The sequence below is a fragment of the Phascolarctos cinereus genome, unplaced genomic scaffold (genome assembly GCF_003287225.1).
Source record: "Phascolarctos cinereus isolate Bilbo 61053 unplaced genomic scaffold, phaCin_HiC Scaffold_726;HRSCAF=1367, whole genome shotgun sequence".
NCBI classification, from domain to species: Eukaryota; Metazoa; Chordata; class Mammalia; order Diprotodontia; family Phascolarctidae; genus Phascolarctos; species Phascolarctos cinereus.
The window spans coordinates 420,121,988-420,147,730 of NW_027556098.1; the positions used below are offsets into that span (position 1 = coordinate 420,121,988).

The window sequence follows — 25,743 nt, forward strand, 5'->3', positions numbered from 1 at the left end:
AGATTAAATGTAGACAAATTATTAGAATCACCTTGGAAGAAAAAGCTACTTAAATGCCAGGAATGGATACAGGTGTTAACAAGCTTCCCTGCACCACAGAGTAATATTACTTCACCGTGGGATCACACACCTAAATAAGGATTTTTCTCAGGGAAAGACTCCTGTCCCTCTGGGGAAGAAACCTGGAATATTTGAATCAGAAATGGGACCCAAGCTTAACAAGAGTTGAAGGTACCCAGAGTGGAGAAAGGAAGTAGATGGTTAGAAAGTCTTTAAATTCAGTATTCAGACCCACACGAAGGATGAAAACTGCAAATTCTGAAATCCCCCAGCAACGATCCTCGCTTTGAGGAGGGAAGGGCAAACTGAGAGAGGGAAAAAGAAAGAGACACTGGAAAAGAGGGGATGATAACTGAGACAGGGCTAGCTATCCCCATAGAGAAAGGGATACAGAAAGAGAGACCTTGAAGGAAGAGGCGATAGTCGGGAAAAGGTCTCAAGATAGAGTGGAGACCCCATGAAAGACAACTCGGGAGGGCGTGAGTGAAGGGGGAAGGGGAGAGGGAGGTGAAAGAAGAGAGGAAGAAAGAAAGGGAGAGGGAGAGAGAAGGTCTGAGCTAAAGATGGCACCCAGGAGGGAAGAGACAGCCAGAGCTCCAGACTCCTAGGAGCTCCAGCGGCCTGAGGCAGGGACGGCCCACCCACTGCCCACACATTGCGTCTCAGAAACCCACCGGTATCAGGGTCCGACCCAGCACCTCCTTTCCCAGGCCCTTGACAAGGGGCCCTCCAGCGTCTCCTCAGGGACCTACGGGGGGGAGGGGAGAACCCCTCACCTCTTCCAGCTCCAACTGCTGGTCAGCGTTTCCGGCCGGCTGCTGGCCTCAGCAGGCCTCTTTGCAGCTTCCTGCCATTGTTCTTGGGACTGCCCCGGGAAAACTGAAGACAGTAATTAAGTCCCCTCTTCTCCGTTTCCTTAAACTGTACACAGAGAGCAATGCGCCCTGGGACCGGAGGTGGAAATTTAGGGGACAGAGAAGAGGAAGATGAAGCTCATTAGGTTTCAGTGCCTCAACCCCATAGGCCTGCCCATTTCCTCAGTTTCCCAGTTCACGTGACTCACACCTTCCCTCCACTTTAGGCATGCACAAGGATGACTACATGCTTGGTCTCACTGTCACTCACAACTGTTCTATATCCTTGGTCAGGAACACCGACATCTCTCCATTTGACTACCGCTTCCAAAACTGAGCTTGTCATCTTCTTTTTTTTTTGGTGAGACAATTGGGGTTAAGTGAATTGCCCAGGGTCACACAGCTAGTAAGTATCAAGTGTCTGAGGGTAGATTTGAACTCAGGTCCTCCTGACTCCAAGGCCAGAGCTCTAGCCACTACACCCCCTAACTGCCCCAGAGCTTGTCTTCTTTTCCTCCAATCACTCTACTTTCCTAACTTCCGCTGTTGCTGTGGAGGGCTTCATCATCTTCCTAGTAATCTTGGCTCAGTGTCTAGTGTCATCCACCACATTCAGTCAGCCGCCAAGTCCTGTCATTCTGTAACATCTCTCCTTTCCATACCTGTCCTTCTCTGTTCTGATGATTTCCCCTCTCTGATCCAGTCCCTATCACCTCATGCTCAGACTATCTTGATAACAGCTGAATGAAGCTGGAGCAAGTCATGAAAGTCATGTTGACCTGTCTTGTCTCCTACATTCTTATGGTATCCAGTCTTAACTGGGCTCTCACTGCAGCAGGGCAATCTTTGTGCTTCTCCTTAAATGAGGACCCGTCATTCTCCACAGGGGGCTCTTCCACACCTTCTCTTCTCTCCTCAGGCCTCCTACAGCTCTCCTGGCCTTGAGCTCCTCTTTCCTCTTATTAAGTGGATGGAGGCCATTCACCAAGAGTTTCCTCTTCTCCTCTTCTCCTCATCAAATAGTCCCCTGACATTATTCCCCACCTCTTCCTGCTTTGCTCTACTCTCTGATGGTGAATTTTCCCTTATGCTTGCCAAGACTAACTCTCTGTGTGGGGTGTTATTCTGTACTCCTCACTTCCCAAATCCAATTTGTCTCCAGAAGTCTGCAAATTTTACCTTCATCACATCCTTCTTCTGGCAGAGCCATCATATCATTTTGACTATTGCAATAGTGTGATTTTGGGTCCCCTGCCTCCAGTTCCATGCCCCCCCCCACTCCTCTATTCAGCTTCCACCATGATTTTCCTGAAGCACAGGACTGAGCATGTCACCTCCCCCCTCAGCCTACTCAGTAAGCTCCAGTAGCTCTTCATCACCTCCTGGATCAAATTCAAAATCTTCTGGTGTTCAAAGCCCCTCATAACCTGCCCCTCAAATCTTTCCAATCTTCTTACACTGCCCACTTCATACTCTGCGATCCAGGGACACCAGCCTCTGCTCTGGCTGTGCCCATGCCTGGAATGCTCTTCCCTCATCTTAGCATCCTTCAAGTTCCAGCCTACATCCCAGGTCCAACAGGAAGCCGTTCTCCATCCCCCCCACCCCAAACCCAGTGTCTTCCCTCCGTTGATTATTTCCAGTTTGTCCCATCTACAGCTTGATTGTTTATAGATATTGGCATGTTGTCTTCCCCACTGTTTTTTCTCTTTCTTTGAATTGCCAGCATTTAGTACTTGGCATCAAAGCCTTTCAGAAGAGGACTCCAGCTTATAAATCCAGCTCGTCGTACCTTCCTCTCCCTCTTACACTCTGTTTCAGACCGTCTGGCCTATTTGTTGTTCCTTTTATGAATCATTCCATCCTTCCGAGACTCGAGCTATCCCTCAGTGCTGGCCGTGCTCTCTCCTCTCTGTGCAGGTTTTTCAAGAGTCAGAGGTGACAGAGGCTTTGAGTTCCGTGACACCCTCTTCTCTCCTGGCTCTCCTCCCATCTCTCTCACGGCTCCTTCTCTGTCTCCTTTGCTGGATCCTCCTCCAGGCACCCTCCCACCACAGGAGCCCCTCCAGTCTCTGCCCTGGGTCTCCTTCTCTTCTCCCTGTGTCCTACTTCACTTGGGGATCTCCTTAATGATCATCTCTGCTGAGGATTCTCAAAGCTACCTTTCCTGCCCCAACCTCTCCCTCCTGTCTCCCATTTCCAGCTGGATCTCCAGTGAACATCTTAATCTCAACATGTCCCAAAAAGAATTCGGTATCTTTCCCCTCAAGCCCTCCCTACCTCTTACCTTCTCTTTCACCGTGGCAGGCACCACCATCCTCCCAGTCCCCCCAGGTTCACAACTTCAAGGTCACCCTGAACTCCTCGTTACCTGTCTCACCTCCCACATCCAACCTGTTGCCAAGGTCTGTCCATTTACCTCTGCATCAACTCCCCAATACATCTTCCCTCCTCTGACCCTGCCCCTACCCTGATGAAGCCCTTCATCAGCTCATACAAGGGCTATGGCAACAGCTGTTGGGGGTGTGTGCCTGCCTCGGGTCTCTCCCCCTCCAGGCCATCCTCCGTTCAGCCACCAGTGAGTTTCCTAAAATGCAGGCCCAACTATATCAACCCCACCCCCAATTCAATTAACTCCAGATGCCCCCTATCGCGTCCACGAGCAAATACAAAACTGTCTTTCTGGCATTCAAAGTCCTTCTCCAACTGGCCCCCTCCTAGCTCTCCAGTCTTCTCACACCTCCCTTGGATCTGGTGACACCGGGCCTCCTGGCTATTTCACCAACAAGACACTCCATCTCTCGGCTCTGGGCATTCTCTCTGGCCGCCCACCATGCCTGGAACGCTCTCCCTGCTCCACTTTGATTACCAAGCTCCCTGGCTTCCTTCAGGCTGCAGCTAAAATCCCACCTTCTAAGGGGAAGCCTCCCCGAACCCTTCTTAATCCCAGGCCTTCTCTCAGTTAATTATTTCCTATTCATGCTGCATCTTGCCTGCTTTGTATATATTTGTTTCCAAGTCATCTCCCCCACTAGGCTGCAAATTCCTTGAGGACAAGGAAAATCTTTGACCTCTTTTTGTATCTCTGGTGCCTGGCACACAGTAGGTGCTTAATCAATAAACGTTTAGAGGCTGGTTGGTTGTGCTGTTCACTGAAGGAGCAGAGAACGATTCCTCGGCTTTGTCCCAGTCAGATTCTCAGAATCTTGAAGTTAAAAGAAACAGCAGGGGCCTGTAGCCCAGAATTCCCCATACAGCATACCTGACAGATGGTCGTCTCGTCTCTGATGGAAGACTCCCTGTGAAAGGAAACACACTCCATGCAGGCAGGCCGTTACACTTTGGGACAACCTCTCCCTCCTCCCCCCAGCTTCCTCACCATCCCCCTCTCCATTGAAATTATCTGGAAGAATCTTCAGGGGTCAGCTCCTCCTCCTCAGCTTTCAGAGGGTAACCCGGATGGTTGGGGGTTTCTATGAGCCCCCAACAGGGTGCTTCCCATTTCCATCAGCTAGTAGCTTCAACGAGTTTTTAGGTATTACTAAGAAGGTAGGATAAGAATAGTAAGTCCAAAACATCCCTGAAGATGGTCTGGGGCTCGCTTCCCCCACTTTTACTTTCCCTGCGGTACAGGTGCCAAGGCCTGCTTCCCAAGGCACCCCTGAGTCCTTTGGTTACTTGGCTGCAGACTGATTCAACTGTGAAAATTCCTCTGCTATTTAAAGCTCCCAGAGGCCTGGTTAGACAATCATGCCCTTCCCTTCTTGATCCAATTAAAGAGAAGTTCACACCTCAGGAAGAAACCACCCCTTCAAACTGTTAAACCTTCAGGCTGTGAGCAACCTTTCACTTAAATCCTGGCAATTACTTTAATTGGAGGTGGGAAGGGAGCCCCACCCTTAACCTACCAAGTTCCTCCAGCTCTCAAGTCCAAATTAGATTCTGGGCAACTTTCCCTCCTGGGATCCAGGTTCTGCCCTCTGGGGTGAAACAGAACAAAGATAATTATGTCTCCCGGGAGCCAATTTCTTCTCCATTCCCCACTTCTTTCAACAGATGCTGGTGTATACTAGGAATTCTAGGCCCTTCCCTGTGCAGATCTCCTTTCCCTGAATATTCTGGTTTGGTTTTTTTTTTTTGATGTCCTTCTTTTGCCATTGGCCCAGAGCTGAACTCTGCACATAGCTTTGGTGTGACGGGTGTGTGTGTGTGTGTGTGTGTGTGTGTGTGTGTGTGTGTGTGTGTGTGCAATAGAACAATCCCTCCCCATTTCCCGTTAACTCTGCCCTCTTTTAAGGCAGCCTCAGATCCTGTTACCTTTCTTATTTGCCTTCATATTGAACTTGTAGCCCGCTCCCAGATGCAGGTCCTGTTCTGGGGCAGGGAAGAAGGAATTCGGGATCTTATCAATGGCTGGAGATTCAGACCCCATTATCTCCCATGAGGCTGGTGGCCAGAGTGGCCCCCCAGGCCAAAAGATTTTGACCTCCCTCTCCTCCCCAGTGCTAGAATGGCTACTGGGAGCTGGCTAGGAGGCCTGGGGGAGTGGGGGATGGGGTGGGGGTGGGACGGATGGAAGGAACCTGCCTGCCAAGGGAAAGGACTGGTACATGTGTTTCTCCATGACCCCAACCTTGCTCCCAGTGCCCGAGACTGATGGCCATGAAATCGACAGCTGGAGCCCAACACAGGCCTCTTCTCTGCTCTCCAGTTTAGCCACCTCCCCCTCCCTCCTCTCTCTGTACCTTTCCCCCACTTTCCCTGAAGACTTTCAGAGCCCTCCCTGTCCCTCTGTCTGGAGGCCCCAGGTCCCCTTAGTTTCCAGACACCTCCCTTCTGCTAGTCAATCTGTTCCTGCAAGGCAGGCAAGCCAGCCTAGCTGAAGCACTGAGCTCCTAAGGGAGAGTCAGGAGGTGGTGAGTACCATCACCATCATCACTGTGACTGCCATCTTCTCACAGCCTAGGACCTTGAAGCCATGAAACTAGAATACCAGTGCCCTTCAAACCAGCAGCCCCTTAACCTGGCGTCCATCACTGGAGAAGGGGCCCACTTTCTTTGCCATGGCCAATGCTAAATAACAGGATTGGGAAAGCAAGCCCCAAAGTCCTGGGAGCAGCAGCACCTCCCCACACCTTCCAGCCCATCCCCCAGCCATCACCCCCGTGGAGAGGGATCAAGCTATGGCTTTTCTCCTGCCGCAGCCGCAGCTACTGTGCCTACCGCCCAAGGTCTTGACGCTGTCAAAAACTTCCGTGCCAGAAACAAAAAGGATCTCACTGCTGAAAATGACATGAAAGATGCATGACCATCTGCTTTGCTATTGAACCCTAAGGACCCCACATGGAGCCTTTTCACCTAACAGCTGAAACTTCCTTTATATTTAGAATGTAAGCTACTTGAAGGCAGGTACGACCTGCTTTTCTGTTTGTATTTCCAGTGCAGATTCAGCACAGTGCTTGCACATAGTAAGTAACTAATAAATGCTTTTTTTATTCATTCACCATTCTAGGGCAGGACCTCATCACCTCATGCCCAGACTATTGAAATAACTTGCTGGCCTGCCTCAAGCCCCCACTCCAATTCATTCTTCATCCATCTACTGAAGGCAGGTCCGATAGAGTTACATCCCCGCCTTCCCTTACTCAATAAACTTCAGTGGCTCCCTATTGCCTCCAGGAACAAGTACAAAAGTCTCTGCTTGGACTTCAAAGTCCTTCCTAATCCAGCCCCCTCCTGCCTTTCCAGTCTTCTTACACCTTATTCCCTAACAAGGACCCTTTAATCCCTGCGGCTCCTAGAACAAGGCCCTCCATCTCTCAGCTCTGGGCATTTTCTCTGGCTGTCCCCCATGCCTGGAATTCTCTCCCACCTCTGCTCCAACTGCTAGCTTCCTTTAAGTACCAACCAAAATCCCACCTTCTATAGGAAGCCTTCCCCAGCCCCTCTTCATTCCAGGGCCCTCCAACTGGTAATTAGCTCAAGTATAGCCTGTACACAGATGGTTTTGTTTATAGTTTTTTTGGACGTTGTCTCCCCCATTCGATTGTAAGATTTTTGAGGGCAGGGACTGTCTTTTGCTGCTTTTTGTATCCCCAGAGCTTAGCACAACGCCTGGCACATTGTAGGCGCTTAATTAATGCTCATTGATTGATTGATTCTTTCAGTAAGCTGGTCTGTCTCTCTTGGTGTTTCTCACTCTCTATCTCCTCCTCTGTCTTTGACTGTCACCATAAATCTATTGCTATTCTCCCCCTTGCTGTTTTGGACACCCCATGCTTTTAGCCTCTTTTCGGTCTCTGCCTTTAGCTTTCTAGCCCTTAGAGATAGTATCTCCCATGGCTTGACTGACCTCTCTTTTCATGGTATTTGTCTCCCTCTGGTGGTTGATCCTACTTACTACAGCCAGACTTTCCCCATGAGGCTCACCAAGCTCTATTAAGGCAGCCCCAGGCGCAGAATGGAGTGAAGAGGGGGGAAGAGTTGGTTAAAAGGCTGGCCTGATGCTGCCTGAGAAGATCAGGAGGTTTTTTGGGGGAAAGCAGGTAGGAGGAGGGCAAGTGCCAAGCCCAGGAAAGACAAGGATTCTTCCCGATCCACCTTAAGGCTCCCCCTCCCCCTCGCCCTTTCCTCCTGCAGAGAATGGGAGCTGCCAGGAAGGGGCCCCAGGTGTCTGGACCACTCCCTCCCCCCCAGTGCAGCCTGGACAGGGGACCCTCCTCTCACTAATTGTTTCCCCCAATTCCTTGACCCAAGCCCCTACCCTCCAAAACCAAGAAACATGTAGAAAGAAGGGGGGAAGGGAGGGAGAAGCAAGAAATTGGAGAGAGAAGCAGGGGAGAGGAGGGGCAAAGAGAGGAGAGAGAGGGGGAGGGAGGGAGAAGCAGGGGAGAAAGGGAGGGGGCAGAGAGAGGGGAGGGGGAAGGAGAGGGAGAGGGAATCGAGAGAGACGGTGGGGAAGGTAGGATTGAGAGATGAAGGTAGAGAGAGGGAGAGAAAAATAGAAGGTGGGGAGAGATCTAGAGAGAGGAAGGAAGAGATGGAGGAAAGCAGATAAGGGTGGTAATAGTGGTGAAGGTAAAAGGGGGAAAGATACTGAGAGAAAAGAGAGAGAGGGAGAGGGAGAAAGGGAGGGTGGAAGGGAGAGAGAGAGAGAGAGAGAAAGAAAGAGAGGGAGAGGGAGAGAGAAACAGACAGGGAAAGAGGAGAGAAAGGAAAGAGAAAGAGAGGGATGAGAATTTGAGGAGGTTTAAAAAGAAGGAATGGACTGAGGAAGAGAAAAGACAGAAGGGGAACAGATACAGAAACAGGAAAAAAGGGAAGAAGGTGTTGAGAGAGACAGAAAGCCAGAGACAGAAGAGAAAGAAGAGAGAGAAGGAGAAGGGAGTTTCAGAGAGAGGGAGATAAAGACAGGAACGGCAGACAGAGACAGGAAGAAAAAAAAGGAGAGAGAGAGAGAGAGAGAGAGAGAAAGAGAGAGAGAGAGAGAGAGAGAGAGAGAGAGAGGAGAGAGAGAGAGAGAGAGAGAGACTGAAAGGGAGGAGAGGGAAAAGGCAGGGAAAGCTAGAAGGACAGGCTCAGAGCAGGGGAGAAGGACCCTGGGTGAGAGCCCCTTCCATTATTCTGATATTTGGAGACTACAGGCCCTTAGATAGAAGAGGAAGGAGGGGATTATCTCCCACGGAAAAGCAGAAGAGAAACAGATAGAAATATAGAGAAGAGAAGAGACCCCAGACACTCATTGAGAGATAGAGAGACAGAGACATAGAAGGGTCAAAGGGGAAGAGGAAGCAGGGGGTGTGAAAGACAGAGACCCCTGAAGGCATCGCTGCCTGGACGTTGGAGCCTGAGAGATGGGGGGCCCAGCGCGCCTCAGTCCTCCGCGGGCCCTGCTCCTTGGGGCTGCCTTAGGGGCTGCAGGTAAGAGTTCTGGGATAGGGTTAGGCAGTGAGGGGGAGGGGGCTTCTCTCCTCCCTGTGAGGGAGACGGAGAGTTGTAAGAGGAAGACATCCCGCAGAGAGAATTTCGGAGAGTTCGCAGAGACCTCTCAGAGACTTAGAGAGAAGGAGGCCAGAGACCTGCCAGAGAGAGACACACCTCTGGGGGTGGGGGGGGGTGAGGGGAAGGCTACTTCTGAACGCCTAGAGGGATTTCTCAGAGAGAAAGACGGAGCTCTGAGACTAGGGAGAGAACACAGGCAGGTGGAAAGAAAAGCCCCTCGGATACCCCAGAGACCCAGGGACGCCGGGGATGGGAGGAGGTGGGGGTGGGGGAAGGGGGACGAGAACAGGAGGGCATTAATTCTGCCCACCGCCCACCCCTCTCCCAGCTCACATCGGCCCGGCGCCTGCCCCCGAGGACTGGTGGACCTACAAAGATAATCTCCAGGGAAGTTTCGTCCCAGGTGCACTCAGTGTGGGACCCCAGCATCCCCCTCCCCACCACCTGCAGGCCCGCCTCCTCTGGGCTCCTAAGGCATCCTCAGACAGCTCCCTCCCCTCGAGGCTCCAACCTCACCTCGCTGCTCACCACCCCAGAGTCCAGAGCCAGGCGTCCCCTTGCCCAGCCCTCCTGGGAGCCTGGCGACCACTCTGACCGCCTTCTTCCCGTCGGAGACCTCGTCTGCTCCTCCCCTAGTCTCCCCCCGCTCCATGCCCCTCCCCTAGGGACCCCAGCATCCCCTCTCCCAGACCCCTTTCTCTCCGGGGAACCTAGGCGTCCCCTTTTGTCCGAGGACCCTGGCCTGTCCTCCCCCGGATCCCTCCCGGCATTCCCTTGCCCCTCCTGGGACCCCGGCGTCCCCTCCCCCAGCTCCCCTCGCGAAGGCCAAGGAGCCATTATAGATGCGCATCTGAAGTAGTGAGTGGGCGAGAGTGGAAGCCAAGCGCGGGGGCGGGCGTCGCGCCAGCCTCTTTGGCTCCCCGGCTCCATTCTCGGGGACCCAGATCTCCACCCCTCCCCCTCGGCCCCCTGCGGTCCCACGACCCTCCAGACGCTCTGTCCGGTCTCGACCGTGAGGCCCACGAAACTACAACCCCCATGAGGCACTGGGGCAAAGGAGCAGCTGGGAAACGAGCTAGCTTCCGCGATGACTGCTGGGAGTTGTAGTTTGGTCGCTGGGTGGCTCGAGGTGGGGGCAGATTCGGGGCGGAGAGGAAGGGGCTTGGCAGACTCTCAGAAACCCAGGGGTCCCCTCCTTCAGCTCGTGACGGCAGCAAGGACCCAGGCGTCTCCTTCCCCTAGCCCCTACCCCCTACCCCCTCAAAGAATCAGGCACCCCTTTGCCCTTGGGCATACAGGTGAAACTTCTTTTCCCGTAGTAGTTGACAGTCACTTCTCCTTGCCTCCACCTCCCCTCTCCGCCCCCCACCCCCAGGGCCGCCCTTCTGGGGCCTGGTGAACGCAGCCTGGAGTCTGTGTGCCGTGGGGAAGCGCCAGAGCCCCGTAGACGTGGAGCTGAAGAGGGTCCTCTACGACCCTTTCCTTCCCCCGCTGCGGCTCAGCCAGCACGGGTGGAGAGAAGGTAAGGGGGCCCGGCCTCTGCTCTTCTGGGACCCAGCTGTCCCGCCGCAGCCCCGCCCATTCAAGGACCCAAGTGACCCGACGCCCAGCTCTCTCCTTCTGCGGGGTTGGATGCAATGGCCTTTACGGGTGATCTTTTCCAGCTGACTGTTGGGCCCCAGATCCCCAGGGCCCAGGAAGGAGATCAGGGCAGGCATCCTGCTGGTGGAACCCGTTGGGAAGGACCGCCCAGAGGAGAGAAACAAGAGTGGCTTGGGTCTGAACGCTGGAGAGGGGAAAGGAGGCTGGGACCAGAAAGTGGAAGACCCGAAGGAAGGCAGCTGGGGGGGGTGGTGGTGGGGGCGGGGCGGGCAGGGGCACAGAACGGGGGCCCAATTACAGATGAGGCAGCAGACTGGAAAGAAGGGACAGCGGCTTGCCCAGGGTCTCGAAGCCACGTGGAGGCAGAGCCGGAATTGGCTTCTGGGCCCACTGCCTCAGGTACCAGGGTTTGCTTCTGGAGAGGATTCTGAGCAGGGAACAGGTCGGAGACCCGAGTTCTCTGCCTCTGGTTCCCCTTTTTCTCTCTCCTTCTTAGCTTCGAGGGACTTTGTACAACACTGGTCGACACGTCTCCTTTCTGCCAGCCCCAAGGCCTGTAGTCAATGTGTCTGGGGGACCCCTCCTCTATAGCCACCGACTCAGCGAGCTTCGTCTCCTCTTTGGGGCCCGAGATGGGGCCGGTTCAGAGCACCAGATCAACCATGAGAGCTTCTCGGCAGAGGTGATGGGTCCCTATTTGTATCCACCACTGGCCTGGCCATCATTTGGCCTTGGATGCCACTGGTCACCCTGACTTCCCTCACAGAGTCATAATCCCAACACTTAGCCTGATGCTGACCCAATCCCTGGTCTTGCTCAGCCCTTCTACCAATGCTGAGTTCTCTGACCACATCCCTGGACCTGGAGTCTCTACTCCTGACACTGACTCATCTCTGGGTCTGTCTTTGCCTTCGTTCATCCCCCCCCACACAGGTGCAGCTAATCCATTTTAACCAAGAACTTTATGGGAATCTAAGTGCAGCCTCCCGGGGTCCCAATGGACTGGCTGTCTTGGCACTTTTCGTGAATGTGAGTTCAAATACCTGGGCATCCGAGGTGGTAGAAGCAGGGATATAGATTCATAGGTCCCTAAGGGGTATAGATAGTGGGGAGAGGATATCTGAGAGCCTGGGGAAAAGGATGCCTAAATCCTTGAGGAGGAAAAATGCCTGAGTATATGAGGAAGGGGAACCTGGGTCCTTGGGACTGAGGACTGTAGGGAAGAGATGCTGGATGCATGAAGGGGAGGGGCCATGAGGACTGTGGGGGTCCATGTTCTTAAGAGGACAGGAGTTGAGTACTGGATTCCTGAGGTCCCTCTGAGGCATCTTTTTCCCCATACCAAAAAAAGCTGTCTGCTGACTGACTCCAAGGACTTCTTTGGAGAGGTGTCCCTGATGCTTTCTGGCCAAGGCCAAGGCCAACTACCATAACCTTTCTCTGAACAGACTTCATCTGGTCTAGAGCCCTGGGTTCTGGATTTAAATGCACCTCGAAATACTTTGGAACAGCCTTTCATTGAACAAACAGCAATGAAAGTCACAGGGTGTGCAGGACTCTGGGCTTAGCAAACAGCAGTAAACACCAGGATTCAAAGAGACTTAGTGCCTGCCCTCAGAGAGCTTGCATTTTAATAGAGGATACCTGATATAAAATTAGGCATCATCCAGACCTGTGTTTTTAGCAGTGTGGGACCCTCTGATGCTCAAAGCACCATCTGGTCTCTTTAAAGAAGGCACAAAGGTGGAAGAGGGGAGAGCAGGAAGGCCCTTGGGGGTAGGCTTCACAGGTTGGGTAAAGAATTGAACCCAGGAAGGGAAACGGAAGAAGGCACAGGGCACATTAGGTACCGAGAAGGCTGTGAGCAAAGACTCAGAGGCTAAAGTTGCCAGGGCAGAGAGCCATCCAATTGGACTCAAGCCAGACAGAGTAGACTGGGGGTCATCCAAGATAAGGCTGGAGCGCTTGGGGAGCCCTTCATTGGCAAGGTCCTAGGCAACCCAGTGGATAGAATGCTAGGCTTGGGGTCAAGAAGATCTGTATTCAAAACCAGCCTTAGACCCTTCCTAGCTGGGTGACCCTGGGCAAGTCACAGAACCTCTGTTTGCCTCAGTATTCTCATCAGTAAAATGGATGAAATGAGATATTTGTAGTGTTCAGCAGTGCCTGACACATAAGTGCTATATAAATGTTAGCTATCTTGCTAATGTAATATTATTATGATCCAGGCAGGGGAGAATAAACTTGATTCAGGAAGCAGAAGGAGCTAGTGAAGAGGGGTTTGAGCTGAGGAGTCACTAGATCAGGTCAAGAAGTCTTGTATCCATAATGTGGACACCACTCAGTTGTGAACCTATTTTATCTGAAGTGTTAGGTGGCTTCCCTCTTTCTGTGTCCACTCAGCGCCCAGCACCCAGATGGAGGCCCTGGTCTTCTCCCTCACCAGGCCCCCTCCCCCCTTAGTACCCAGGATTTAGGTCTCCTTTGAGGGAATTGGGGAGGTTTAGCCAAAGACAGAAAGATTCATGGCAGTGGGGATAGGGGGAGTATTTGAAGGCCTGTTATATGACAGACAGATCAGACCCAGGTACTATGGGTGGAAGTCTAAGGCAGGCAAATTTAGGCCTGTAAAGAAAACCCTGCTCTCAGAGAGAACTGTCCAGAAGGCATTGCCCTGGCCAGTGAGGAGGTCCCCATAGCAGGAGACTCCAAACAAAGACTAGATGATCTCTTGGGGTGGGGGTGGGGATTCTTGTCCAGGTGGAGGTTAGAATTATTGAGTTCAGAGTTGGAAGGGACCTTGGAGGCCCTTGTTATACAAATTCAGAAACTGGAGCCAGAGATGGGGAGAGACTTGGGGTGGGTCCCTCAGGGAGTAAGTGGCAGAGCTGGGGCCCCCAGAAGGCCTTGAAGCTTCTTCCTGGGCTCTGAGCCTCTGTGAGAACAGAACATTTGCCCTGCTTGCCAGAGGCCCCATGACCTCTGGTTGGGGATATCAGAAGACATTCCTGCTAGGTAGCCAGGCTTGGCCTTGCCAGCCAGTCTTCTTATCCTTGGCATCCCACCCCAGGTTGCTGCCAACTCCAACCCCTTCCTGAGCCGCCTCCTTAACAGAGATACCATCACCCGGATCTCCTACAAGAGTGAGTGTCCAGTTTCCAGTGGTCTGTGTCTGGGGGGTGGGGAGGGACTCCTGGGTTCCTCCTGGAATGATGAAGAACTGGGGCCCAGGCCAGGCCCAGAACAGCTGGGTTCCTTCTCACTCACACGGGGGCCTCTCTGGCAGATGACGCCTACTTCGTGCAGGACCTGAGCCTGGAGCAGCTGTTCCCTGAGTCTTTCGGCTTTATCACATACCAGGGTTCGCTGAGCACCCCACCCTGCTCCGAAACTGTCACCTGGATTCTCATCGACCGAGCCCTCAATGTCACCTCCCTGCAGGTGGCTCCCTCCTCCTTACTCACTAGCCAGGGATTTTGAGTGCAGCAGAAGGCCTGAGGGGTGGGGGATGGGAAGTGGGGTTGGACTTATGGATCTCTAAGCGCCTTTCCCTGTCCCGGCTCTGCACCCTGACTTGCTACCTGCAAGTCCTTGTCTTCCCCGGGCCTCAGCTTTGCCTGAGCCATCTCTAAGCACCTTCTACCTCTAGCCTTCAGCATCTGAGCTCTCTTTGGTCCCCTGCCCCAGATGCACTCTCTGCGGCTCCTGAGCCAGAACCCGCCGTCCCAAATCTTCCAGAGCCTCAGCGGCAATGGGCGGCCCCTGCAGCCTCTGGCCCATCGCGCCCTCCGAGGCAACCGGGACCCGCGACACCCGGAGAGGCGCTGCCGGGGTCCCAACTACCGACTGCACGGTATGCCCCAGACCCAGGAGCCGGGAGCCGCCCCCCTCCCTCCCCCAAGTCGAACCCAATGCCAGAGCGCGCTGAAAACTACAAGCCCCAGGAAACCGCGGGGCCGAAACATAGGGAGCTGGCTAGCCATCGGCCGCGAGGCCTGCTGGGATTTGTAGTTCATCCCTCTCCAGCTACTCTGGGATCAGCCCGGGGTCTGGGGCACCCCCCGGGGGATTCTGGCGTCCAGGTGTCCCGACCCAAGACCTGCCTCTTAGAACCAGGGCGTCCTAGGTAACCTTCCCCACCACCCCCACGGGAGCACAGGGACTATCCAGCAGCCCGCTCCCGACTATGGCCTTCCAAAGACACTTGGTACAGTTCGGATTTGGTACAGTCCATTCAGGACCACCCCCATCCCCTGCCTGCATGATAAGGTCCCACTTCCCCAAGGTAATACACAATGGTACAGCCAGCGCAGTCCAGGGACCGAGGCTAGTTCCGTGCCCTAGTCACCGCAGGCCAGAAGTACAAGCCAATTCCCCCTCTGGCTTCAGTGGTAGGGCCCGTCCTGCCCCGACCTTACCTCCTCCCCCGCCCCTCTTTTCTTGCAGTGGATGGTGCCCGCTGAGAAGAGGAATTGCTTGCCTCCCCTCCCCCTCCCCTTCCCTCATTCCCCCCCCCCGCTAAATCTATTAAATCTATTACAGAACACCCTTCTTGTGTGGTCTGGAGAAGCTGGGGTCCAAAGGCTAGGGGGAGGGGGTTACACTGGAATATCTATTGAACTGCAGGGGGACGGTGACGCAACCTTTTCCCGAATCGGAAGGATTTGTAGCTCAGCTCCTCCGCCTGACCATGGCCCCTTTAACAACTCTCCCTTCCCAGTCCACAGGATTTGGCGGGTGGCACGCGCGGGGCCACGTGCTCTCCCCACCTCCCGCCCCGCCCCACTGTCCCCCCATCTGTGGTCACGGCGCCAATGTTCATTGGAGGAATCTAGGTCAGGGTCCCGCCCCACTCCCTCCCCGTCTTGCGCTAGTGGGAGGGTGGGAGGGGTCAAAGCGAGCCGGGAACAAACTCGAGGCAGGAGCATTCCCATCGGCTGCTCATTTCGCCAGTCCGCCCCCTGATTGGCCGACGAATATGGAGCTTGGTGAGGCTGGGCGGATAGAAAGGGAGGAGGAGCCATAAGGCACGAGGCGAGGCCAGGCCGGGAGAAGGAGGGGCGTTCGGGGCTGGCGTTGGCTAAGAGGCCGCCTGTGGGGCCTGCACCAATCCACACCCCACTCCCTCCCCCAGCCTGTTTTTTTTTCTTTTGCATCCAAAGAAGTTTGCAGCGCCTTTGGCTCCGCCTGCTCCTCGGCCAGCCTCCCATCGCAGTTGCACACTCCGACAGACACACATACACACACGCCTCCCCCGTGCAGGCTTGCCAAGCGCCTCTGATGTGCACGAGCTCGCGGGCTTTAAAGCACAGGGCGCTCGCCGCTGCCCGCTCGCCCGCTAACCCCTGGGCTCGCCGGGGCCCCTTGCAGACAGGCGCTCGCCCGGCCCACTGGGGGGTCTGCGGGCTGTCACGGACGCCTGGCTCCCACGCACAGGCGAGCCGGGACTGGCAAAGGTCTCTGTCCCGGGGCACCGCGGCACCCGCTAGTCCGGAGTCTCCAAAGGTGCATCCTCGTCGCCCATGAGCCGGTGACGGCCCCCAGCCCCCGGGGGATGGCGAGGCCCTCGAGCGACAGGTCCCCAGCCCCACAGCTGCTGGGCGGCCCAGCGGGAGGCGCGGCGCTGCATGGCCTGCGAAGCCTCCTGCAGGGGCCCGGGAAGACCAAGGAGCTGCCGGCCAGCTGTGAGTGTCCCGCGGCGGGACCCAGGCGTCCCCTCCTCCCCGGGACCCCAGCGGCTATGGGCGGGCGGGGGTCGGGAGCTCACAAGGCTTGGACACGGGCCGGGGCGGAGCTTCCCGGGGTCACATGGGGCCGCGGGCGGGAGACGGGGCGGAGCCCTCCCCTGGCCCTGCCTGCTGGTTTGTGCCCCTTCTGGGGCCAGGACCTAGCCAGAGGCTGGGGGCGCAAAGGGGAGGGCACGGACCCTGGGGTGGATGCAAAGGGCCCTGGGGAGTCTAGGTCGGAAACCGCTGACTCTGTTCTTGCCCTTCCCTCTGTCTCCCCCTTGGGTGTCTTTCCCTGCTCCCTGCCTCGACCTCTCGGTGCCGCCGCCCCCCCCCCCCTCCGCCCCCTGTGCCTGTCCGGCTCCCTTTTCGGGCTTTCCTGCGTCCCCGCATGCATCCTCAACCGTCTCCCCCCCCCCGTGCTGCCCGGCTCCTCTGTGCCACCCTCCGCCTCTCCCTGCCCCCGTCTCGTGCTGGACACCCCATGGATTGCCCCGCCCCGTACTTTCCCCCAACCGTCTTGGGTCTCTCCGGTGTCCCCAACTCGCTGTCTGGGCCCTCTCTGCATCACCTGCATTTGTCTCACCTTCTGCCCCCACTCCTGCCCCGCCCCGCGAATCTCTCACTCTATGCGTCTCACTGTGCATCTCACTGCTCCTGTTTGTGTGTGTCCCACTGTGTCTGCGTGTGCCCTGCTGCCCGTATGCCCCGCTCTGCGTGTGACCCGTGCGCCCCGCTGCCGGTTGCTCCGCTCTGTGTGCGCCCCCCTGCTCGTGTGCCTCGCTGCGTCCCGCCCCCGTCCGCCCCGTCTTGTCCGTCTCTCCGCCAGGTCTCCTGAAGGAGAAGGAGCGCAAGGCGGTGGCCAGCGGCAGTGAGGAAGTGGGTGGCCTTTTGGGGGTCTCGGGCCGGCCCCGCTCGGGCCCGGGCCCCGGCGCCCTGCTGGCCTCGCTGCTGTGGGAGCGGCCACTGCCCTTCGGCGACGTGGACGACGTGGACCTGGACGCCTTCCTGTTGGAGCACGGGCTACCGCCCAGCCCCCCGGACCCCGGGCCGCCGGCGCCCCGCGCAGCCCCCGCCCCTAACGCCGTCGCCCCGTCCTGCTCTTCGAGCTCCTCGTCCCCGGCTCCGTCCAGCTCTTCCTCTCCCGTGCCCACTCCCACGCCAGCCTCTCCACGGCTGTCCCCGGGGGGGACAGATTCTGGGACTTAGGGCCTCAGGCGCAGGTGGCTCGGGCTCCCAGCGCGCAGGTGCGCCGGAGTAGGGGGGGGAAGGAGAGAGGGGAAATTCAGGGCCCCGGGGAGGGGGAGATCCCCGAGGGGACCGCTGGACCTGCTACCCCCACCTCTTAGATCTGAGCCAGGCCATGTTTGGACTACAGCTCCCAGCAGCCCCTGAGACAGGCTGTTCGCTCTCAGCCCGAGCCTCTGCCGCGGTGCCTGCTGGGAACTGGAGTGCCTCGGCCTGTCAAGCAGCCGGTGTCCTCCCTGGCCCGGCCCCACCCGGGGCCGCAGCCTCACACTGAGGGCCCACGTGAGCCCATCCCCAGTCCCCAGGGCACGCAGCCCCGAGCCGCGCGCGGTCACGTGCAGCGGGGGCGGGAGCGGGGGGGGGAGTTCTGGACACGTGACTCCGCCCCCGCCGCTGTGTCCTCGGTTGGCCCCAGCGGGGGGAGAAGCGTGTGCTCATGCGCCCCATTCTTCCTACTGGGGGGGGTGGCCCTCTAGCTCCGATCCTTTAGTTCCCTCTCCCCAGGCTCTTCGAGGGATTCTGAGGGAACAGCAGGAGAGGTCGTGGCGAGACTGCCAGAAAGACTTCCCCCCCACCCTCACTGACTGTGCCCAGTCCAGTTAGGGGGGCCCACGAGAAGTGAGACTGGGGGATGGACACGACGCCCCCAGGGTGACGTCACACTCCCGGAGGAGTCCAAACCCACTTAGATGGAGGGAGGGACTGGGAGGGAGGAGGAACCCGAGGTCACTCTCTCCCCCGCCTTCTCACTCTTGCCCAGGCCCGGCCTCCCGGGACACCCCCAGCCCTGTGGACCCCGAGTCTGTGGAGGTGCTGATGACCTTTGACCCCGATCCAGCTGACCTGGCCCTGTCCAGCGTCCCAGGCCAGGACACTTTTGACCCCCGGAAGCATCGCTTCTCTGAGGAGGAGCTGAAGCCCCAGCCCATCATGAAGAAGGCTCCCAAGATGCAGGTGCCTGAGGAGCAGAAGGTGAGCTGGCCCCTTAGGGGAGACAGCCTTGCTGGGGCTTCAGGAGCAAGTGCACCCTTCCTCCTGAGGTCAGGGCTAGTTAGGTTAGTGAACTAGGTGAAGTTACTCAGGAGCTACTTGGGTATCAGGCCAGGCTGACTGGCTGGCTTCCAGGGTGAGCCTTTCCCTTTCCTGAGACTCAGTTTCCCTGTTTGTAAAGCGAAGATAAAGAGGCTACCGCAGTACCCTTCACAGAACATTCATTGGACTATCGTCTGTAGGGAGATGCATGTTATCATTGACTGGTCAGCCTCAGTACTTCAGGCCTTTTCCTCCGGGGAGCTCTTCTTCAGGCATCATCAAGCGATTCCCACTGCAGGGAGCTCAGCCTTGCCTCAAGAGCCCAGGTCCCCCCTTCCCCTCTTGGGAGACTGCTGGGGCTGAGGGCTAACCAGCCCTTTGGGTTATCAGGCATCCAGAAGAACGCTTGGCTCTGGTTGGACTGCACTAACTGACCTGGCCAGGGGCCGGTTCCTCCTGCCCTGTCTGAGCCCCAAACCTTGCCTGCCTGCCTCCCCAGGACGAGAAATACTGGAGCCGTCGCTACAAGAACAATGAGGCTGCCAAGCGCTCTCGGGACGCCCGGCGGCTGAAGGAGAACCAGATCTCTGTGCGGGCAGCCTTCCTGGAGAAGGAGAACGCCCTGCTCAGACAGGAGGTGGTGGCGGTTCGCCAGGAGCTCTCCCACTACCGGGCGGTGCTGTCCCGCTACCAGGCCCAGCACGGGGCCCTGTGATGCTGTGGCTCCCCAGTGCCCCTGAACCCCGACCCTAGCCAGCCCTACCCCTGGACACTGCCTCCTGGCCCTGACTGGCTGCCAGCCTGGGCTGGCTTCTTTGTTTCTGCCTCCACCCCCAGGACATTCTCCTCTAGGAAGGACCCTGGGCCCCTCATCCCAAGTTCTTGGCATACTGGGACCAGCAGGCTCTTCCCAGGAACATTGCCAGCTGGACCTCGTACAGCCCTGGGCAGGACTTTGGCCTCCTCCCTGGCCAGGACTGAGGGGCCAGGCCCAGGTGAAGTACCCCAAGATCAGAGGATCCCACAGCAGCCCTGTTCTTGTCCCTTGAACTCTTCCCCCGTCTGCCCACTGGTGTGGCCATGGGCTGGACATCTGGGCTCCTCAAGGGGCTAAGGCCCAGGGAATGGTTAGGGCAAGGTGCTGAGATGATGATAAATCAATCAATCAATCTATCTATATATATATATTTTTTAAGAAAAAGAAGTATAGACCACTTCTCCTCCCAGCTGAGGGGGGATGGGTGTGGGGGGGAGGACTGAGGAGTTGGGGGGGCCCTTCCCATTCCTTTGCTCCCTAGCCCTCTCCAGTTGAATAACTCCAATAAACCGTAAGAAGCCAAGCATCTGCTGCTTGGGGGGCAGGACCCTGTACAGAATCTTGGGGAGACCACCTCCCCCTCTGGGCCTCAGTTCCTCCCCCACCACCTGTAAAATGGATCCACCCTTCCCAAAAGCGCTTCACCTTCCCTCCTGACACAGGAAGGGCCAAAGGGCTGAAGCAAGCGTTGTTATTGTTTATTGCATAGAGGCTGTAGCCTTGAAGACCACTGGGGTAGGAGAGGGAAACTGAGGCAGGGGCCCCAGGGGTCCCTGGCACGCCCCACCCCTCAGGGAGGGGGTCCTAGTGCAAAAGAAAAGGGGGGGTGCTCACCAGGAGCAAAGGAGGCAGAAGGGGCAGCCCCCATCTGGGGGCCCAGGGAAGGCAGTCCCGTCATCTGGTGCCCCCCACATTCTGGGTCCCATCATGAGTCTGGAGAGGGGGAGGCTCTACTCTCAGGAGGTCCATCTTGCTCTGGAAACCCTGTCTCCAGCCCTGGTCCCTATGTGGAGACTGGCCCTGGTGACCAGCCTCATCCCCTGAGGTGAGAGAGTGAGGAGCAGGCCTGTGGCCAGAGAGTCAAAGCTCTACCCTCCAGCAGAAGCCCAAGACAGGGAACCAGTAGAGATGCTGTCTCCACCCAGCAAGGCCTTCCCCCAAACCAACAGGCCCAGAGCTGATGCTGGGCCTGGAGGCTGGGCTTCCTTCCCCCAGCCAGCCTAGGGAGGATACCAGGGCTAGGCTTTGCCTCCTCCCCAGGGGACAGTTCCACACTTGGGCCCCCAGGCCTCCCCCCTGGCCAGCTGGGGTTCTCGGGCCTCGGGGCCTGTAAGCAGGGTACCTAAGCCAGGGTGGATCTGGGCCTGGACAGGCCCATACTCCACCTGTTCCCCATCCACTGTGAGGATTCCATGGTGGGTGAGCGGCTCTAGACGAAAGGCTCGAGCTGTAGCGTAGCCGAGCTGGGGACAGCCCAGGCCAAAGTGGCTCCCCCTCTCCATGGCCAGAAAGAGTCGGAGCAGGGAAGCCCTGGAAACCCCGCCCCGCACCCAGCACAAGTGCACCAGGCCATCCCCAAACCGGGCGTTGGGGACTGCCACCAGGTCAGCACACAGATGGCTTGGCGACTGGGCCAGGATTAGCACAAAGTCTCCTTCCAAGGTCACCCAGCCTGGGGGCAGTGGGGAGCCCAGGGGAGGCAAGAGGTCATCCTTGGGGCCATGGCGGGTGCCAGGGGCTGGTGACTCTGAAACGGGAGAAGCCCCAGGCTCCAGGGAGGTCTGTGACTTAGAGGAAGGAGACAGACTGGAGGGGGCTGACGGGGAAGCAGGAGCCTCCCCACGGTCCAGGCAGGGAGGGGAGGAAGAGAGATGGGGGGCCAGGAGTTGCCCGGGATCTTCAGAGGCTGAAGAAGCAGCAGACAAGGCTGATGGGGTCCGAGAGGCTGCAGAGTCAGGGGAGCATGGAATGTCTAAAGACACTGGGAGGCAAGGGGAGGCTTCGAGATCAGAGGAGATCATGGGACTGTTGGAGACTGGAGGGTCAGAATGCACCAAGGAATTATGGGAGGCTGGGGAGGCAGAAGACATCAAGGGACTGCAGGAGGCTGGGGGCTCTGAACCCTGGAGCACTGTCTCCATCATGGAGCTGGAGGCTGGATCTGAGCCAGGCCCAGGGGGGAGGGGGTGGTCAGGGGAGAGGAGGCAGGGCCCTGGGGAATGAGGGGGAGGGGGAGGGATCCAGCTGAGGCTCTGGGGGGAAGTCTGCCCCTCGGGCCAGGGGAAGGTCAGACACTGAGCGGTGCAAGGGTGAGTGAGTGTCTTGTGAAGGGGCTGAAGCTGGGGCTGGGGCCAGCGCCAGTTCAGAGGCAGCTCGGGGAAGAGGCTGGGACAGAGCAGGGGGACCGTTGGAGGCTGGGGAGGATGCTGGGAGGTAGGAGAGGCGGCCTGGGTAGACGTGGAGGGAGGCCAGTTGGAGCACTGTGCCAAGGGTGAACCGGGCAGGGCCCAGAACCCGGAAGCGCTCACTCTGAATGTCCACATCAGATACGAAGCCCCATGCCACTGACAGGAAGGAGAAACAGCGGGTTCCCGAGGCCAAGGTCACTGAGAGCAGGTCCAGCGGGGAACCCCCACCCCGGCACATGAGCAGGGAACAATTCAGCAGCAGATCTAGGCCCATTGCTGGCTCAAACCTGCCAGAGAACACAGATGCTGAGTCAGAGATAGAGGGAAGGGAGGAGGAGATGCAGAGACAGGCAGATACAGGCAGAAAGTGGAGACGGGTGCAGAGGAGGAAGAGGAGGAGCCCAAGGGGAGGTCCCTTGCCTACCCCCCATGCTGGTTGACTGCTCCAGCCAGAGCATTGCCAGAGCCACAGGGCAGGACTCCCACAGGAATCTTCACAGCTTCCTCCCAGTCAGGGCGATCCAGGAGCCCATTCACCACCTGCGGGCAGAGAGAGGCCATGTAGGTACTCCAGGCCCCCCGGCTAAGCAGCAGGGCCACCTGGCTCCCACTCACCTCGTACAACAGGCCGTCTCCAGAGACAGTGACGATCCCATCCCACTCGCTCAGACGCAGCCCCTGGACCAGTTCCCTGGCGTGATTCTGCCGCTCTAGGGGGAAAAAGAGAAGGAAAGGTGAGAGGTGGGCAGGCCCTCGCCAGCTGCCCGCTCTCCCCACCTCGGAGACACACCGGCATCCCTACACCCACCAGGCCAGGGCTCACCTGTCTGGATGAGGTTGAATGAGAGCCCCGCTTCAGCAATCATGGGCAGCACATGGTTCTTACACCATTGCCAGGCAAGGCCCCGCCCCCCAAAGGGATTGACCAATAGGAGCAGCCGGGGGGGCCGGGGCAGGAGCTCTGGGGTGATCTCTGGCACAAAGGAGACAAGAAAGGTGTCAACCGTCTTGGGAGCAAATAACTACAACTCCCAGAAGGCTTCAGGGCCGAACTCCCTCGGGCAGGGAGCCCAGCGAGCCTAGGCCCTGCTGAGAGTTGTGTTTCTGAAGTTCCATGCCCCCTCCCCAACTCTATTACATTATGAGGTTCTAGAGAATCCCCAGTCCTGCCTACCCTCTGGAGACTCCCTCGTCCTCCACCCCACCACACACACACCCCTATCCCCATGTGACCTTTCTCTCTGGTGTACTCCCTGACATCCCCTCCCCCCACCCCAAGGCTCAGGCTTCTCCCACACCACCCACCCAAGTGGGGTTCGGCACTTCTGTTCTTTGGCCCCAGGTGTCCTGGCACACTGCCCAGGTGCGGGGGTGGAGAGTGGAAGGATGGAGCTAATTGTTCTAGGCTTACAGTGCCCCACCCACCTAATCTTCTGGCTCTCAGGTGTACAGTCACCCAGACAAAAAAGAGAGCCCTGGGAGGCAAGCAGGGAGACTGAAAGACTGAGAGTCCCAGTTCCCAGGCTACAAGGCCACTCCCCTCTCCTATCCATCCATCCCTGATGAGGGCAAGGAGACAGGCACAGAGATGGGGGAGGGGTGTGGAGAGAAGGGGAAGGAGATGGGGTAGAGAGACAGGCACAGAGATGGGGGGCTGGGGGAGAAATAGAAGTATAGATTGGAAGAGGGGCCAAAAGCAGAGGGAGAGGGTGGGGCAGACATGGAGAGTATGAAGAAGCCTGACCTGGAAATGGGGTGGGGGGGAGGGAGGGTGCAGAAAGAGATCACAAATAGAGACACCCAGGGCCAAAAGTCTTCACAGCTATTGTTTGGGGTTCAGCCTCCTCTAGGGGTCCTGGGTATGTGGCCACACAAATACAGAAACACAAAGAGCTAAGATGGGTATGGGTGTGTGTGTGTGTGTGTGTGTGTGTGTGTGTGTGTGTGTGTGAGACAGAGAGAAACCTAATGAATGAAAGACAGACATCCCACAGATGGAGACGCCACATAAGGCTTTTCTTCCTCTGGTTCCCAGGCTGTGGTCTCTCCCTCCTGCAGCCCCTTACACTTTGGGTTCTTGGCTTCTTCCCTTAGGTTAGCCATCATCTTTCTCTCCCTCATTGCTACAGGCTCTTGGCCCCTCCGTGACCCCTCCCCCCACCTCTGATGCTGGCATCTCCCCTTTTCTCCTGTCCCCTTCTAGGGTGCCTAGACCTCCTCCCAGGATCCATCTCCTCAGATCCTGACCTCTCTTCCACCCCCTTCCCCTGTGAACCCAGGCCCTGTTCCAGGCCATCCCACTCATGCTTCCTGAACGCATCCACCTGGAGTCCCTAGCTTCCTTCTGGACTTCATTCCCTCCATCCCCCGGCCATTAGGTGGCCTTTCCCCACCCCAGCCCTGCAGCTCACCAAGGTCCTCAGGCAAGGGCACCCCTCGAAGTAGGCAGGTGACAGCCGTGGCCCATCTCTGAGCCTCTGCGTGATTCTCCTTGTAATCAGGGGCCCGGTCGGCCCGGAAGGTCCGAGCTGCCCGCCGGCGGCTACCCCGCCGGCCTCGTGGATAAGTGTAGACGCACAGGTAAGCAGCAGAGTCATTAGGGGAGCTGCTACGCAAGGTCCGGCAACCAGAGACCTCAGCCAGAGGGACCAGGCCCCCCTGGGGCCAGGCCTCTGGTCTAGGGCGCAGCCGCTGCACATGCAAGGCTACTGGAGTGAGTGTCAGGGCAAAACGGGGGCCTCGGGCTGGATAGGAGCCAAACTCCCCATGCAGGAGTGGGGTGCCTGCCATGGCCCGGCCCACCTCCACCTGGCCTGGGCTGCCCAGGGACCAGTACTATGGGCTGTGGCTTGACTCCCCCAGACCAAGGAGGTCAGCTCAGTTCTTCTCTTCCAAACGCCAGGATCTGCAGGGACAGAAGGAGGGAGAAATTAGGGCCCGATTAGGGAAGGAAACTCACACAGGAGGAAGAGAGAGATCTGGCCCAGACCAACTGATCCCTCACTGACTTCTCCCTGACCCACATGCCCCTACCAAGCAGTCACCATTTGATGGCCTGCAATCATTTCATGGAGCCCACCCTTTTGCTAAACCCCATCTCTTTACTAGGCCTCCAGCTCCCCCCCCCCCCCATCTTCCCTACCTCCAGGGCACTCAAAGTCTCTGAGATGTGCAGAAAGAGGTCAAGGCCAAAGGACCTCTGCCCCCACCCCAGGGCCAAGGAGACAGACCAGACCCTAAGGGAGTTGAGGGGGTGGGGGGAGAGCTCCCCAGAGGATTCTTGTACCCAGAGTGAGGAGAGAAAAAGAAGGATCAGAACCCTCCCCCCCAAAACACACCCCAGCACCGAGGATGGCACTAACGAAAGACAGACCAGAAACCCAGAGACCTTGGGTGAGAGAAGCGGAGGCCAGTGATGGGCAGGACAACCCAGGGACCAGAGGGAGGGACGCGGCGAGCCGGAAAGTGGCAGCCCCAGGCTGGCCAGCGATCAGGGACTGCAGCAGGAAGGGCTGGGGCGCCCCGGGGCCCGACTGCCTCTGGCCAAGGCCCTGCTTGGGGCGCGGGCGCCCCCGCCCCACCCAGCCCCGGCCCGACCTTTGCTCCTGCTGCCCCCAACCCCGCCCCCGCCACGCCCGCCGGCTGGCTGAGCCCGGCGGCCCCTCACCCTCCGGGATCCGGCAGCCGCAGCGTCAGGCCCCCATCCCGCGGGCTCCCCGGGGGCTCCCCAAGCCTCTGTCTAGCTCCGTCCCAGCGTCTCCCCCGTCATCTGGGCTCTGCGTCTCCCCCAGGCTCCACGTTACTGTGTCTCTCCAAGAGTCTCATCAGTCTCTGTCTCTCGTAGGGTCTCTGGGTCACTACAACAGTCTCCCGTCTCCCCCTCAATCTCTGCTCAGTGTCAAGTATCTGACCCTGCCCCCTCCCCACATCCGGAAATCCCGCCCCTCTCCGGGCCCTTCTTTCCCGTATCGGTCCAAAGGACTGTGGGGAGGGTA

At 57.6% G+C, this 25,743-nt stretch overlaps 3 protein-coding genes across 3 annotated transcripts; 2 read left to right on the top strand and 1 right to left on the bottom strand.

The window, feature by feature from the left end:
- The first annotated feature begins 8,426 nt into the window (after positions 1-8,426).
- CA11 (carbonic anhydrase 11) lies at positions 8,427-15,046 on the top strand. Its single transcript, XM_021003790.2, is given in 10 exon segments — positions 8,427-8,834; positions 9,244-9,318; positions 10,291-10,415; positions 10,417-10,437; positions 11,014-11,199; positions 11,451-11,546; positions 13,588-13,660; positions 13,804-13,958; positions 14,205-14,370; positions 14,964-15,046. Coding segments are annotated over 10 exon segments (981 nt in total). The 5' UTR covers positions 8,427-8,767; the 3' UTR covers positions 14,981-15,046.
- Positions 15,047-15,655: 609 nt separating this feature from the next.
- On the top strand, positions 15,656-19,696 carry DBP (D-box binding PAR bZIP transcription factor). Its single transcript, XM_078146001.1, is given in 5 exon segments — positions 15,656-16,201; positions 17,073-17,428; positions 17,430-17,490; positions 18,252-18,463; positions 19,023-19,696. Coding segments are annotated over 5 exon segments (975 nt in total). The 5' UTR covers positions 15,656-16,071; the 3' UTR covers positions 19,239-19,696.
- A 321-nt stretch (positions 19,697-20,017) lies between these two features.
- Positions 20,018-25,732, bottom strand: SPHK2 (sphingosine kinase 2). Its single transcript, XM_078146000.1, is given in 7 exon segments — positions 20,018-21,569; positions 21,571-22,035; positions 22,173-22,288; positions 22,364-22,458; positions 22,572-22,721; positions 24,160-24,653; positions 25,416-25,732. Coding segments are annotated over 6 exon segments (2,196 nt in total). The 5' UTR covers positions 24,539-24,653; positions 25,416-25,732; the 3' UTR covers positions 20,018-20,578.
- Between the last annotated feature and the right edge of the window lie 11 nt (positions 25,733-25,743).